Consider the following 12,084-nt stretch of genomic DNA (forward strand, 5'->3'; position numbering starts at 1 on the left):
ATACCACATGTTGGAGTTGCAAGAAGGATTGAGCAAGTGAAGCAAAAGAGAGTTTATTCATGAGAGACAGGCTCAATATATAAGCTCCAGTTACATCTAGTAGTGACATCACATGTGAGCTCACTAGAGCTAAATCCACAAATCTCTCCATCAGTTCCATGATTCTCTCAATCACACCACACACACCTAGATTTACTCAATCACACCTACTGACACCTAACCAAGCACACCATGTGTTCACAACCTCACAACCTTAGACCTTAGAACTCTAGATCCCATTACATCAATTTGTCCTTCACCTTCTAAACCATCAATAATCGCATTTGTATGGTGATTTCTTGTGATTTCAGCTTTTCAATCTACATACAAATAACTCGCTTCCTCAAGAAAATAGATGCTTAAAATGTCCTTTTTTCCCCAAATGTCATAATTTGAAGCTGTACTTCCCTTCTCCTAGGTGCAAGGCCACATCTTATATTGAAGCAATATATATATATATATATATATTGCTTCCCTTCTCCTAGGTGCAAGGCCACATCTTATATTGAAGCTATATATATATATATATATATATATATATATATAAATGTTGCAAGATCCGCAAGGTGTATGCATGAACATGCATTTTAGTAACCATTCACAAATGGTTTCTTTTCCTTGCAAAACTGTTGCATCAAGAGGCAACAGTGCATTAAGGTCGATGCAAAAAGAAATCCATGGCAGGTTGCATATTCATCCTCCTATAAAGAATGCTTTAAAATATTTGATGTGGCAAATGATTATAACATGAAAGCCAACCTTGCAAATCTACGAACTACTCTCACCCATTACCATGCACTCAAAAAATATTGTCCACTTCTTGTGCTTGCAACATATTTCGAAGACTTCAAACAATCTTAACAAACATCACAATTAATGCCAGACTCACAAGCATTTATATCTTTCATGTTTTCTAATCGTTTGGCTCCCTTCTAGTATAAACTTGCCGCCTCGCAAAAAGACGGGTGTTAGCTGTGAATCTACATGTGAAAAGAGTAAAGTTTTTCTTTTGTATTCTCGAAAGTGACTTTCCTGGAAAACAATGTCAATAACAGCCTATCAATGCCTGACGTTGCCCACATAGCAGCAACTGAATCATCCACGCCTGTTAAGCACTTGCTCATGACGATGTGCAGTTTCTCTCAAGATGCTCAAAACTTTTCCCTTTTGAAGGTTAATCCAATAATATAGGAATGCACCAAAGAGGGTATGAACACTAATGTCTAATGCAAAACACCTTTCCAAGTAAAGATCTATTAGCTCACCAGGAAACAAGTGTGCCAATAATAATTATAGCTAGATGAATGCCCAAACTCAATCTCTTAAAAGACCAACAATAGCCCAGTTGCGATCTCATGACAGTCACGCACAAATAAATATGAAGAATGCTTAGCCGTGGTAAAATTATTTTGGGGGTACCCATTTCCAAGATTCATAGACATTCCCACTCTCATTAGGTTGTACCACCCTGCCATCATCCATAAAAGGTATTTCTTGAGTTCAAACTAACAGACACACAACAGCAAAGAGCTTAACCCTTTAACAGAATATGTGTGCATATCTGATCGGAATTTTGCTTACCCTTGCTGTTCCTTGCCTCTTCTTTCAGCTTCACACAAATCATTTTTCTTCAGCCCTCCAGAAGACCTGCTGTATAAGTTTACCACAAGACAAGAAACCATCTTAAAGAAGTCTTAAGAACATAAGCATTCCTAGCCCACTACCATGTTTCTGAGGACAAAGTGACACACATTCAATTGCATTTGAAAACAGCTCAAACTCAACTAAGAAATCATAAAGACCACAAATGAATCAATGCTTGAACAATTCTCACTCCAAGGCTACTGTCCGAGGAAAACATGTACCTGTTCTAGTGATAATGCACAGTACTTCACACATCATATTGAAACAGAGCCTTTCTAATGGTCATTAGAAGTCCAAATGCACCCCAATTAAAAAGCTTAGAGTGAAAGGACCTTGTCAACAGAACCCCTTTGTAACAAGTCCCACTAGATGAATAAGATGACCCAAAGTACCCAAAGTTGATACAAAAAAGAGCTCAGATCCCAAGACACAAGATGGTGATCTTGGACATAGAAAGCTCTAATGAGGGATCAACCAGATCGGCCTGATCTTCTTGGCTGATTTGGACCTGTTCTAATGGTTCATCCTGGATCTGGTCGGCTCTTACACTTGGCCGTGTTTTACCCAGAACTCACTAGAGGTTTTGCACTCACCCTTACCATTTTCCCACATCAGTGATGTATAGACTGAGCATTTTATGAAGTTCTTTCTACTCTTATATCTCCTGCATATCTGTGTTACTGTGGGTTCAATTACAGCATATTTTAGGAAAGAGTTCATCTTCATTTTTTCGCTGTGTACAAGTGCTACAGGCAGCACTTGATCTCTGACTCACATTCTCGCACAAATCACTTATACCAACAAGATGGCATATTTCTAGCAGCGTGCCACAAGTCTTACAATAGGCTGTTACATCTTTTTAAAGACTGTATGATGTATCAAACATGTAGAACCCCAAAAAAGAACAACGATCAGGGTGAGAGTAAATTTGTGTATATGAGCGGCTTGCACAAATTAGTTATATGAACTCAATCATTGTAGTCGAGGTGTTCTCCATTGTTATAGACATCTCATGGGCCTTTCAGGCAGCATCCCATTCAATAGATTTATTAGAGGGGTGTCTACCAGCTCCTTTGTTACTTCGGAGAGCATCCAGTACAGCCTACCCCTTGGAGGGGTGCTCTACAGTGCCAGTCGCCTCTCAGCTCCTCAGAGAGACGTCACGGTTCCTCCTCTCTAGGAGTTTCTCAGAGAGACAGCTACAGTTTCAGCAGCTCCAGGCATCAACAGGACGCATGTGTATTCTATCTTTCCCTCACCGCAGACAGGCAATACCACGATTTCCACGAATGCATGTGAGTATTCTGGAGTTTCCAGGTTTTCAGTTTTGGTTGCCTAGCCTTAGTGGCTTTATCATCACCCCAGTAGTTCACAGAGTAGAACCACGATTTCTATGTCGGTGGAACTTCCGCAGTGAGGAGGGTGCATGCCAGCAGTTGGTAACCAGTTTCATGCCATTAGCCCTCCAAAGTGCAGTGCCTCCGCCTCAACAGCCTAGTTAGTCCTCAATAGTTCACGGGGACAGCACGCAGTTAATATTTCCAGGAGCCTATCAAAGTGCCATACCACTTGAGGATCAGGAGTTCGTAGTAGTAGTGCAATGGGATGACTTTTCATCTTCGCGGTAGTACCAGTTCTCAAGAATTTTTATTGAGCCGTCGTGTTATCATAGTAGAGCATTCATTCCTCAGCCTCTTGAAGCGATACCAAATCAGTCCCAGTGCAAGACTATCATTCCCTAGTTCTTTGGGAGGTTCGAGCAGCAGTTGGTGGTCATCATGATCACATTCGCTTGGCAAATTCACTCAGTCCCTCAGCAGCTACCATCACCCAGAAGTTACGTAGGAGGGAATGTCACATGCACCCCTGGACTAGGGAGCATTGTGACACAATCTGACCAATTTGCCATACGCCGTGACTCATTTGTGGGCCCTAGTCAGGGACGAGTTAGGCACGCGCTATGAGGGTCCATTCCCATTTCCACAGCGAAGCAGCAAGGTATCCACCTAGCAACAAGTCCAAAAGAGGGGAATGTCACATGCACCAGCGTCAAACCTAGGTTGCAATGACACTGGATGCCTTGTCAGCCAATCACAGCTCCCTACGCAGCATATATGGCATCTTTTGGGTCTCCAAAGGGCAGCAACATGCATTTAAGTGGGCTGGGAGAGGCACCTTTTATAGGCAGCCTCGACCCTCTCCAGGTAGGTCCCTAGGGCTGAGCAGACAGCCCAACCAGTCCAGCCAACCAGCCGACCTGGCTGGTCAGCCAGGTAAGGCTGGTTGGGTTGGCCAAAGCAGGCCCTTCCCACAGACCACATCAATGCATCTGCACCCCAAATATCGACACCAATGATAGGTGAGGAGGAGCAAAGAACCTGGACAGTCTGCACAGTTACAGCGAAGCCCATGAAGACAGACCCCTTGATCCTTCTTTGATTCAACAGAATTGCAAAATATTTTGCTCCACAACTCGGGTGGACATAATGGCTATGCAAAAGCATTCCTTCAACGGTTTTAGTAACTGTGATCGAGTATCTTCAGAAACATCAGACAGCTTAATTGAAGTATACTAGCATTCATTAACTTGCTAGAGCTCCCATTACGCATGAAGAATGCAATTGGAGATGAATCCAGACCGAGGCGATGAAGGAATACACAAAGAAGGGCTTTGCCCGCCCCTCATTTCAGCACTCAGCTCCCAGCCTCTAGCAGCGCCTATCAGCCAGCATATGGTCCAGGTTTGGTGTCCTGTTTCAGCAGCGTAGCTCCATCTCCCTCCTGTTGCAGTTAGGGGAGTAGTTCAGTTCATTTTTGTATGCCGATGTGGCGCCCATGTACAGGGCATTTACGCCATCAGTACAATAAAGCATTGTACTATAGTTAGGAAGATATCTGAAGTATCTCATGCTTGAGTTTTTCCTTGTATGTTCATCTAATTTCCGCACAGCTAGTCCCCACATGTTACAACTTCCACATGGGCACACATAGGCTGCCATGGCAGCAGCATATAGACTTCCTTCTTAAAGTTTACTTATGATCAACCCTTTAGGGCAGCTCTATCCTAGAAGAGCTAGCACTAGTAGAAGAAGATAATGCTTTCAATCCATCATGTTATATATGGCATAACAAGCCTAGACTCTCTAGGCATTATCTCAATTTTGAAGAAACTTTGAACAAAACGTTTCAAAGGCTTGAAAGAAATTGAACTTGGAAATGAGTCATGGCCAGTCCAGTAGGAAACAATCATTCCTGATCAAAGGAGTCGTCTATGCTAGAACTGGCACTAGTATAAGAAAAGGATGTATTGGATCTATCGTCTTCTCCTTCAATGTGCTTAGGTGTCCTCCTCATGCCCATAAGCCCTCATTCTCTACACCCTTCGTCCTCTTTGGCTCCTCTCTCCATGTCTTCCACAACCTCCACATCAAGGGTATGTCAAAGTCTCTCCCTCACTTATAACCTGTAACATGCCTCGTCTCAAAACACTCTTCAAAAATAATGATATAATTATTGTATCATGCAATCGATAGTCTAGAGATTAGGGGTTTGACGACATCAATCTCATCAAGATTGATGTGCAAAATGCGAACATGAATCAGGATAGATGAAAGGTACGATATCATGCTTCAAAATCCATACATACACGAACTAAAAATTTTATAACTTGCATGGCCTAGGTGAGGTTCTAGATTGTGTGCATAATGTGCAAGTTGTCCCTAAAGTAGACAAGTCTTTCTTCTCTTTATGTGCACTCCAATTCCTCTCGTGCGCACTATGAATACTATACATGTGGCAGTCACATGTTCAATGATCAATCTTCAAACTTGGATCTTGATGTGCTAGGGATTAGAACTAAATGCAAGCTTCCGGGTTGTGATTTATAAAATGGCAAGTCTTCAAGTTTGGGCGAAGAGCTGTCTCATGGCTTTGGGCCATTGCATGGCTGGAAACACCACTCGGTCTGGAAATGTGAGAAGCTGCTCACACAAAAGGTTGGCATGTGGTGTTGTAAGCTCCACCAAGGTATGCCAACCAGCCTTCAATGAGCTCTTCATTCAATGAGCCAAAGAGGATGCAAAGACGAGCTACACAATGAGCTCTTCATTCAATGAGCCAAAGAGGATGCAAAGGTGAGCTACACAATGGATAGGTCTTCATGACTAATCAATTGTCCTAAATGGTGGATTCTTGAATCCCAAGTTCCAATATGTAAAGTCCATAAAATGATCAAATAGAAAAGATGCACAGTTGCATGGCTGAAGTTTGTAATGCATATGAACGAAACAATATGAAATTTCACATAGACTAATTGTAGGCTGTCAATGTCTCACAGGGTTTGTTTGTTGTTAAGGCCTCTCCAAATGCGTCATAAACTCATGTAGGAGTCCCATGGTAGACCCCTCTCGATTTGTGATACGTAAAACAAAGTATAAAGGCCTCATGATGTCCACAATGACTGGAAATCCCCTGGAAGGATTGGATCTAGAACGAGCAAATATAATTGCTCAGCATCAGGCTTCTTCTTCCAAACCAGCTTCTCCACTCTTTGGAGACACCAGTTTGCATGAGATGCTGCCCATTGATACAGATCCACATTGACATAACTCTTACAAACCACAATGCTTCTGCAAACCAGAACAGCCATCAAAAGAGGCTCTCATATTCAAGGAAGACTTTGGTATGTCGCAAAGTAGGAGCACCACCCTTCTCTCAAACCCAGGACACTCACAAACTTCTTATGATCGTCAAAAATAACTGCTTTCTGACACTTCTCACAACAAAAACAAGTCGCCTGTCGAGTTCTAAGTTTTCGATCCCCTTCTCCGCGGATTTTGGCTTCGACCTCTTCTAAAGAGTTATAAAGCTCGATTTCACCTTCGCAACAAAAAAAAGAGCTCCCAAATCCAAGTTACTGATCAAAAGTTATCGCAAGAATAGTGACTGCTGCTTTTTCTAGGGAGGTGCAACTGCTATTTTTAGCTGCATGCTCTTTACCCATGCCTCCACTGGCCTATCTACCATTAGTTCCGTAATTAACAATCACTTTCTACCTTCATGCAAATAAACATCTGGTCCTAGCATGTACAACAGTATCAGTTCCGCCTAGTTCCTACCACTAGCAGTTCAAAATCAGGGTCCTTAAAATTTGCCTATCATTTTTGCCCACCCCTCAGCTGCGAACATTTATGTCCAGCAGTCGTCCTTTTGCTTTGCCTTGTTATCCTCCTCGATCAAATGGAAACAAGCCAATACATCTTCTCCATTGCTCACCACATATAAGCAAACCAGCTAGATCAACAACCATCTTATCCCCTACAAAGCACAATTGTACCCCTCTATCATACGGTGGCCACACAGTCCAAGCATGTCTACACACCAAGCTGTCATCCTCAGATAAAGCATCCAAAGGCAAGCTATTGTGCCATACATCTTCTAAGGTGTCCCAATCCAAGTCTTGTACCACATAGGTCCACCCACACATAGAAAGAAAGAAAGAAAGAAAGATATATTAACATCCACCGGAGACCTCGCGGGCCTATGGGACAAAGCGCACAGAAAAGCGAACTCATACAAGCCTCAGTGGGCTTAAGCAAAGAGTACGCTAGGACCCTTGTTGAGTACTAATCTATGCTAACAGAATCATAATCATAAACATAATCATAATCATATCATATCAATCAATCTATCCAGGCATTGGGACGAAACCAAAGCCTAGTACAATGATGGCTCTATGGTGGGCTGCAAAAATATCTCGTATCTGCGTTTGTCAAATTGTCTCATGTTGCGGCGGGGGACCCGGTCTCCTCGCTCTCTGGACTCTCTAGGCTATGTCTAGAGTGATCCCTTGTCTCTGTCGGTCTCCTTTGAGGAAAGTTGTGATAGGCCAGACCTCAATAGAGTGTACTATTGGGGCTCTATGTCACACATGTGGCCTCTGTGCCCCTCTCTCGACGGTACTGTGCCGGCTGCTCATCCAGACTGCGCTCATATCGGCTAGCTCCTCTACCTCCACTCCATTGTGTCCAAGGGCTGACTCAAATGTATAGAAGTCTGTGATGTGCCGCTGTGCCCGATCACTCTCTATGTCCTGTAGTGGTCTCACCAATCCTTGCTACTCTCTAATCTGTCGTAAAAGTGCCTTCCTGTGTCGCCGCATTCCCATCAGATAGAGAGCGATACAGACCTGGTCATGGAAATGGATTAGTCGTGACAAAGGACCGAAGCCATTCCCCTCTAGATAGAGATAGTGGTAGCATCCTCGAATCTCATAGTAGACTAGGCAAATACAAACAAAATGCTCCTCTTATCTCAACCGCCCCTAGCGTACATAGCGTGCAGATCCGCTGCTCTCTAGGTATACTCGATGCTCTCCCTGCCTCAATCCTCAGCTGATGGGATGAAACCCGCATCTGACCAATGGCAATCCTCAGTGCATGAGATACTCCTCTATCCTCGAGATACTCGGGTCTGATAATGAATCCCTTCTCTAATACTTGCAAGAAGTGACCGCGATAGAACTGGGTCTTGGTGGGGAGTTCTTGGTCCTCCCCCCAAGTCTGGGATATGTGAAGCTGGAGGAGGTCTAACCGTATAATACGGTTGATCTCATCTCGCGGGATCAACTCAAGAGGTGCATCCATGCTATACTGAAAGGGGGGAAGCTTATCCATTTGGATACCGTGCCTGGCAAGCCATGTAGATATGTGTGCATATCATGTCTCTGCCCCGCTCTCTGCAAGTCGTCTGGATGACTCTAGGCCCAATCTCGGAAGTCTCCAATGGGGTAAGTCCCACACCCTGTGGATGAAAGTCGCTGTTTGAAAGATGGCATCAACTTGGAGAGGTGTCATGGCGAACTCTACCTGTACTATCTCATGTGGAACTGAGGGCTTACATCGGATCATCCTGGACCCCATCGTCACCTGTAGCCGCTCGAAGCTCCTCCAATCTGTCCTCGGAAGATCGCACCCCCAAAAAGGTGTTGCATACATGACAGTTGGTCGCACTAGTGTGTCGAAAAGCCAGCCCTTCGTTGGTGGATCCTAGAAGTGTGCCTGGAAACACTGCCGCTCTAGTCTAGCCAAAGCACTACACCCTCGTGTGAGTCGTACCTGGGCTGCATGTTTCATCGTGAAGATGGGTCCTGTGAAGACTGCTCCTAGATATGTGTATGACTACATTATCTCCACTAGTTCACCACGATAGGTGAAAGTGAGTCGGTTAGTCACTGCTCGTGAGGTGTTGAAGAGTGCATCACAACACCAACTAGTTGCAACACCCAGAACCTCTCTTTCCATGATTGATCCATCCACAATTATGTTTCATAGATGTAGAAACTAGAAAGCATCATCAAAGACTCCATCACATAAGCCTGCAACCCTGGTTCCCTGTCCATGATAAGTGCATCCAAAAACTCTTCTACATGTACCTGTGTGATCACCTCCTCGTGCAAAGACCCCTCAAAATATCCTAAGCCATGACTTCAAAAGATAGTGCCTGCATCTCTCTATTTCATGAGAAAGCAACCTTTTGTCCATAAGATCTTCATCCCAAATAGGTCCCAAAGCCCCGTATCCATGAAAGAATCTGTATCCGATGCACAAAAAGAAAATTCATCTAAAACGTTCTCACATATACCATATCTCATCCTTGCATCACATGCAGGCCCAAACATAGGCTCTTCAAAGTCCACCACAACATGGCAAACATCAACAGCATCTCCCAAGTGCATAAAGCTACAAGGTAAATCATCATCAGAACAAGCATGTCTAGTAGTTCCCTCACTAAACCCAAGACATATAGCATCATCCAACCCATCTAAATCCCAACAAATCTCTCCGCTTTGAACCACTGCTATTATCATTATCAAAGCATAACTCTAAATCCATGCAAGTGTTGTTTCCTACCTATGGCTAGTCATTCATCGTTGCATCATCCAACATATGCTCTTCCACATCCCATGTATCACTGCACGTATCTGCATCATCATGGATGGGCTCCAACAACATAGCATCCTCAAAGGCCACATGCACATCTTTATCTACATCAAACAAAGGCCCAACATATGCTTCATACGCATTTGCAATCTCTTGTGCCTCATCCTTTTCTTAATCATCGTATCTTCGTACAAATCAATATCTATTCCCTTTTCATGCCACTCTTGTGCTCCAAACTTTTGCACATGTTCTCCACTAATAACCTGCTTGACCACTTTTTCCATATCATCACCATCTGCTATACCTATAGGCACTCCACTTATGCTTTGCATCCAAAGCTTATAAGTATCCCTCCATATAGCTACTTCCAAATTGAATGGTGGATTCTTTGGACTTTCCTAGAATCCCAATTGTCTCTATCCCTTCATCCTCCATTCCTTCTCTCATGCATAATCCAAGCGAAGAGGGTTCTTCAGTTCCACTTTCAATCTAAGATCCAGCTTAAGACCTACAACAAATCTCTCCTTTTTAATCATTTCGGGTGGGGTCCCCAAATGTAAAGCTGCTCTCCAATTTCCACAATTCAGACAAATGAATCAAGTACTGATCAACATCTTGGTTCGATACCTACTGATAACTGCATAGCTCCTTCCAGATTTCATTGGGGGCAGCAGCTTCTGGCTCAATTACATTGGTTTGGTTGGTCTATTAGATCCCAGGAACAACCTCGCTTGTAGAGAATTTACTGGAGTCCGGTCTTTCCTCAGCCTTTAGCTCATTTACAGCATCGAAAGGCGTATTTTCTGCATTGTTTGGGTGTTTCTACAATGGCACATGTAGTAGATATTGACATGCCTCTCGAAGGAACTGAGAGATGGCTGGCATAGCTCCTTCTTAAATTGAGCTTGTCCCCCAAGGAACTACGAAAACTAATGAGCACACCTCTAATGAACCGACCAAACTGATATCCTTACCAAGGAAACTGCCAGTGTAGACACTAGTCACTACTACTGCTAGTAGCTCGGGAGCTGATGAAGAGGAAACTGTTGACTAATCTCCCAGAGTAAAGGACACAATAATGGGAAGGCCTCATCAACCTCTCTCCTGACTACTACTACAACTACTACCTCCCTAAAGAACTAAGAAAGGGAAATTGTGAAGGGAACTACATGGCTATCCTCACGGACTACCGAGGAACTGTCGACCTTTGTACTATTGATAGCTACACATGCTACTCTAGCTAGGAGGGTACTCCCTCCTGCTAGGCCTGCCACTGGTCTGGCAAACTCGTGAGACGCGCTCTCTTGCTGAGCTGTTAGATATCAATGCTCCACTCTCGTGTAACTACATGGAAACCAGCTAACTCTACTTGTAATCCCCCCATATGAGGAGAAGGCATTTGAGTAGCTAGGTTATCCGGTAGGTCCAGGTTTGGACACCACATGGGGACCATGTCTGGCCTAATGGCTGGACGGCTTCAGATAGAGTTAGCACACTGCCAACTAGGCTATATGCAAGTGCGGAAAGGCATCCAATGACTGACCGCACTGAGGGTAGACGGAGCATTTCTCGAGGCAGCCCACTCTCGAGTTGTGGGGCCCGTTTGGAGCCCCAGGCTCTAGGCCGAACGGACACCGTAGGTTAGTTGCTCTATTCTACACCACAGTTCTAACATGTGGTCAATGGCCTATTTCGGGACCGACCTCCAGTCGGCCGTTTTGGACCGACTGGGTCGGTCTCCCAATTGGGTCTAACCGACTACGACTGGTGGCTATATAAGAGCAAACCCGTGATGCCCATTAATCACTAGCTACAGCAACCCTGATTCCTTAGCATCCAGCCTCCGTCCTCTATTGTTTCTAGCACGCCATCGAATTTTCGCACACAAGAGCGCACGGCTGGGAGGCAATGCCATCTATTGTATCAGTTTTACAGTAATTAAATTTTTTATTCTCCATACTATCTGCTTTTCTCTCTTGCATAGTCCTCTACTGTTTCCAGCACACCATCGAAGCTTCACACACAGGAGCGCACGGCTGGGAGGCAACGCCATCTATTGTATCAGTTTTACAGTAATCAAATTTTTTATTCTCCATACTATCTACTTTTCTCTCTTGCATACGAGATCATGTTATCTGTTGAGCACAGACGTTGTATTGTTTTCTTACATGGTATCAGAGCTTGGGCTCTAGCAAGAAGATTTGGTAGTGTGTTTCTGTTTGCGAGCAGATTGTGAGAGATGGCCCAGCCCACAAGATTGCGAATCCCACCGTTCGGCAAAAGCAAAAAGTTGGACGGCACTAACTATATACTCTGGAAGTTCAAGATAAAGACCATTCTAAGCGCATACAAGCTTTGGGATACTGCTACTCGGGTGGACGTGAAGCCGGTTGCGAGACCGGATCCAACCAATGTAGGACGACAGATAGTACCAACTACGGATTAGATTCTCGCGTGGACA

General features: G+C 44.1%; 1 protein-coding gene across 3 annotated transcripts in view; it reads right to left on the reverse strand.

Annotated features, from left to right (window-relative positions):
- Positions 1-951: 951 nt before the first annotated feature.
- Positions 952-12,084, reverse strand: part of LOC147887704 (NADH:ubiquinone oxidoreductase, 17.2kDa subunit) — a 54,790-nt gene continuing 43,657 nt past the window's right edge. For 2 of the 3 annotated variants that reach the window (XM_087393633.1, XM_087393632.1), the window contains exons 9-10: positions 1,621-1,689; positions 952-1,507 (exon numbers count right to left, since the gene is read on the reverse strand). In XM_087393633.1, coding sequence (XP_087249759.1) covers positions 1,444-1,507; positions 1,621-1,689 — 133 coding nt within the window. In that variant the 3' untranslated portion in view covers positions 952-1,443. The remainder of the gene's footprint in view (positions 1,508-1,620; positions 1,690-12,084) is intronic. The other variant, XM_087393634.1, reaches the window with a different exon arrangement.

This window comes from Dipteris shenzhenensis, chromosome 22, assembly GCF_047967505.1.
Source record: "Dipteris shenzhenensis isolate YYH24624 ecotype China chromosome 22, Dip_SZ_1.0, whole genome shotgun sequence".
NCBI lineage: Eukaryota > Viridiplantae > Streptophyta > Polypodiopsida > Gleicheniales > Dipteridaceae > Dipteris > Dipteris shenzhenensis.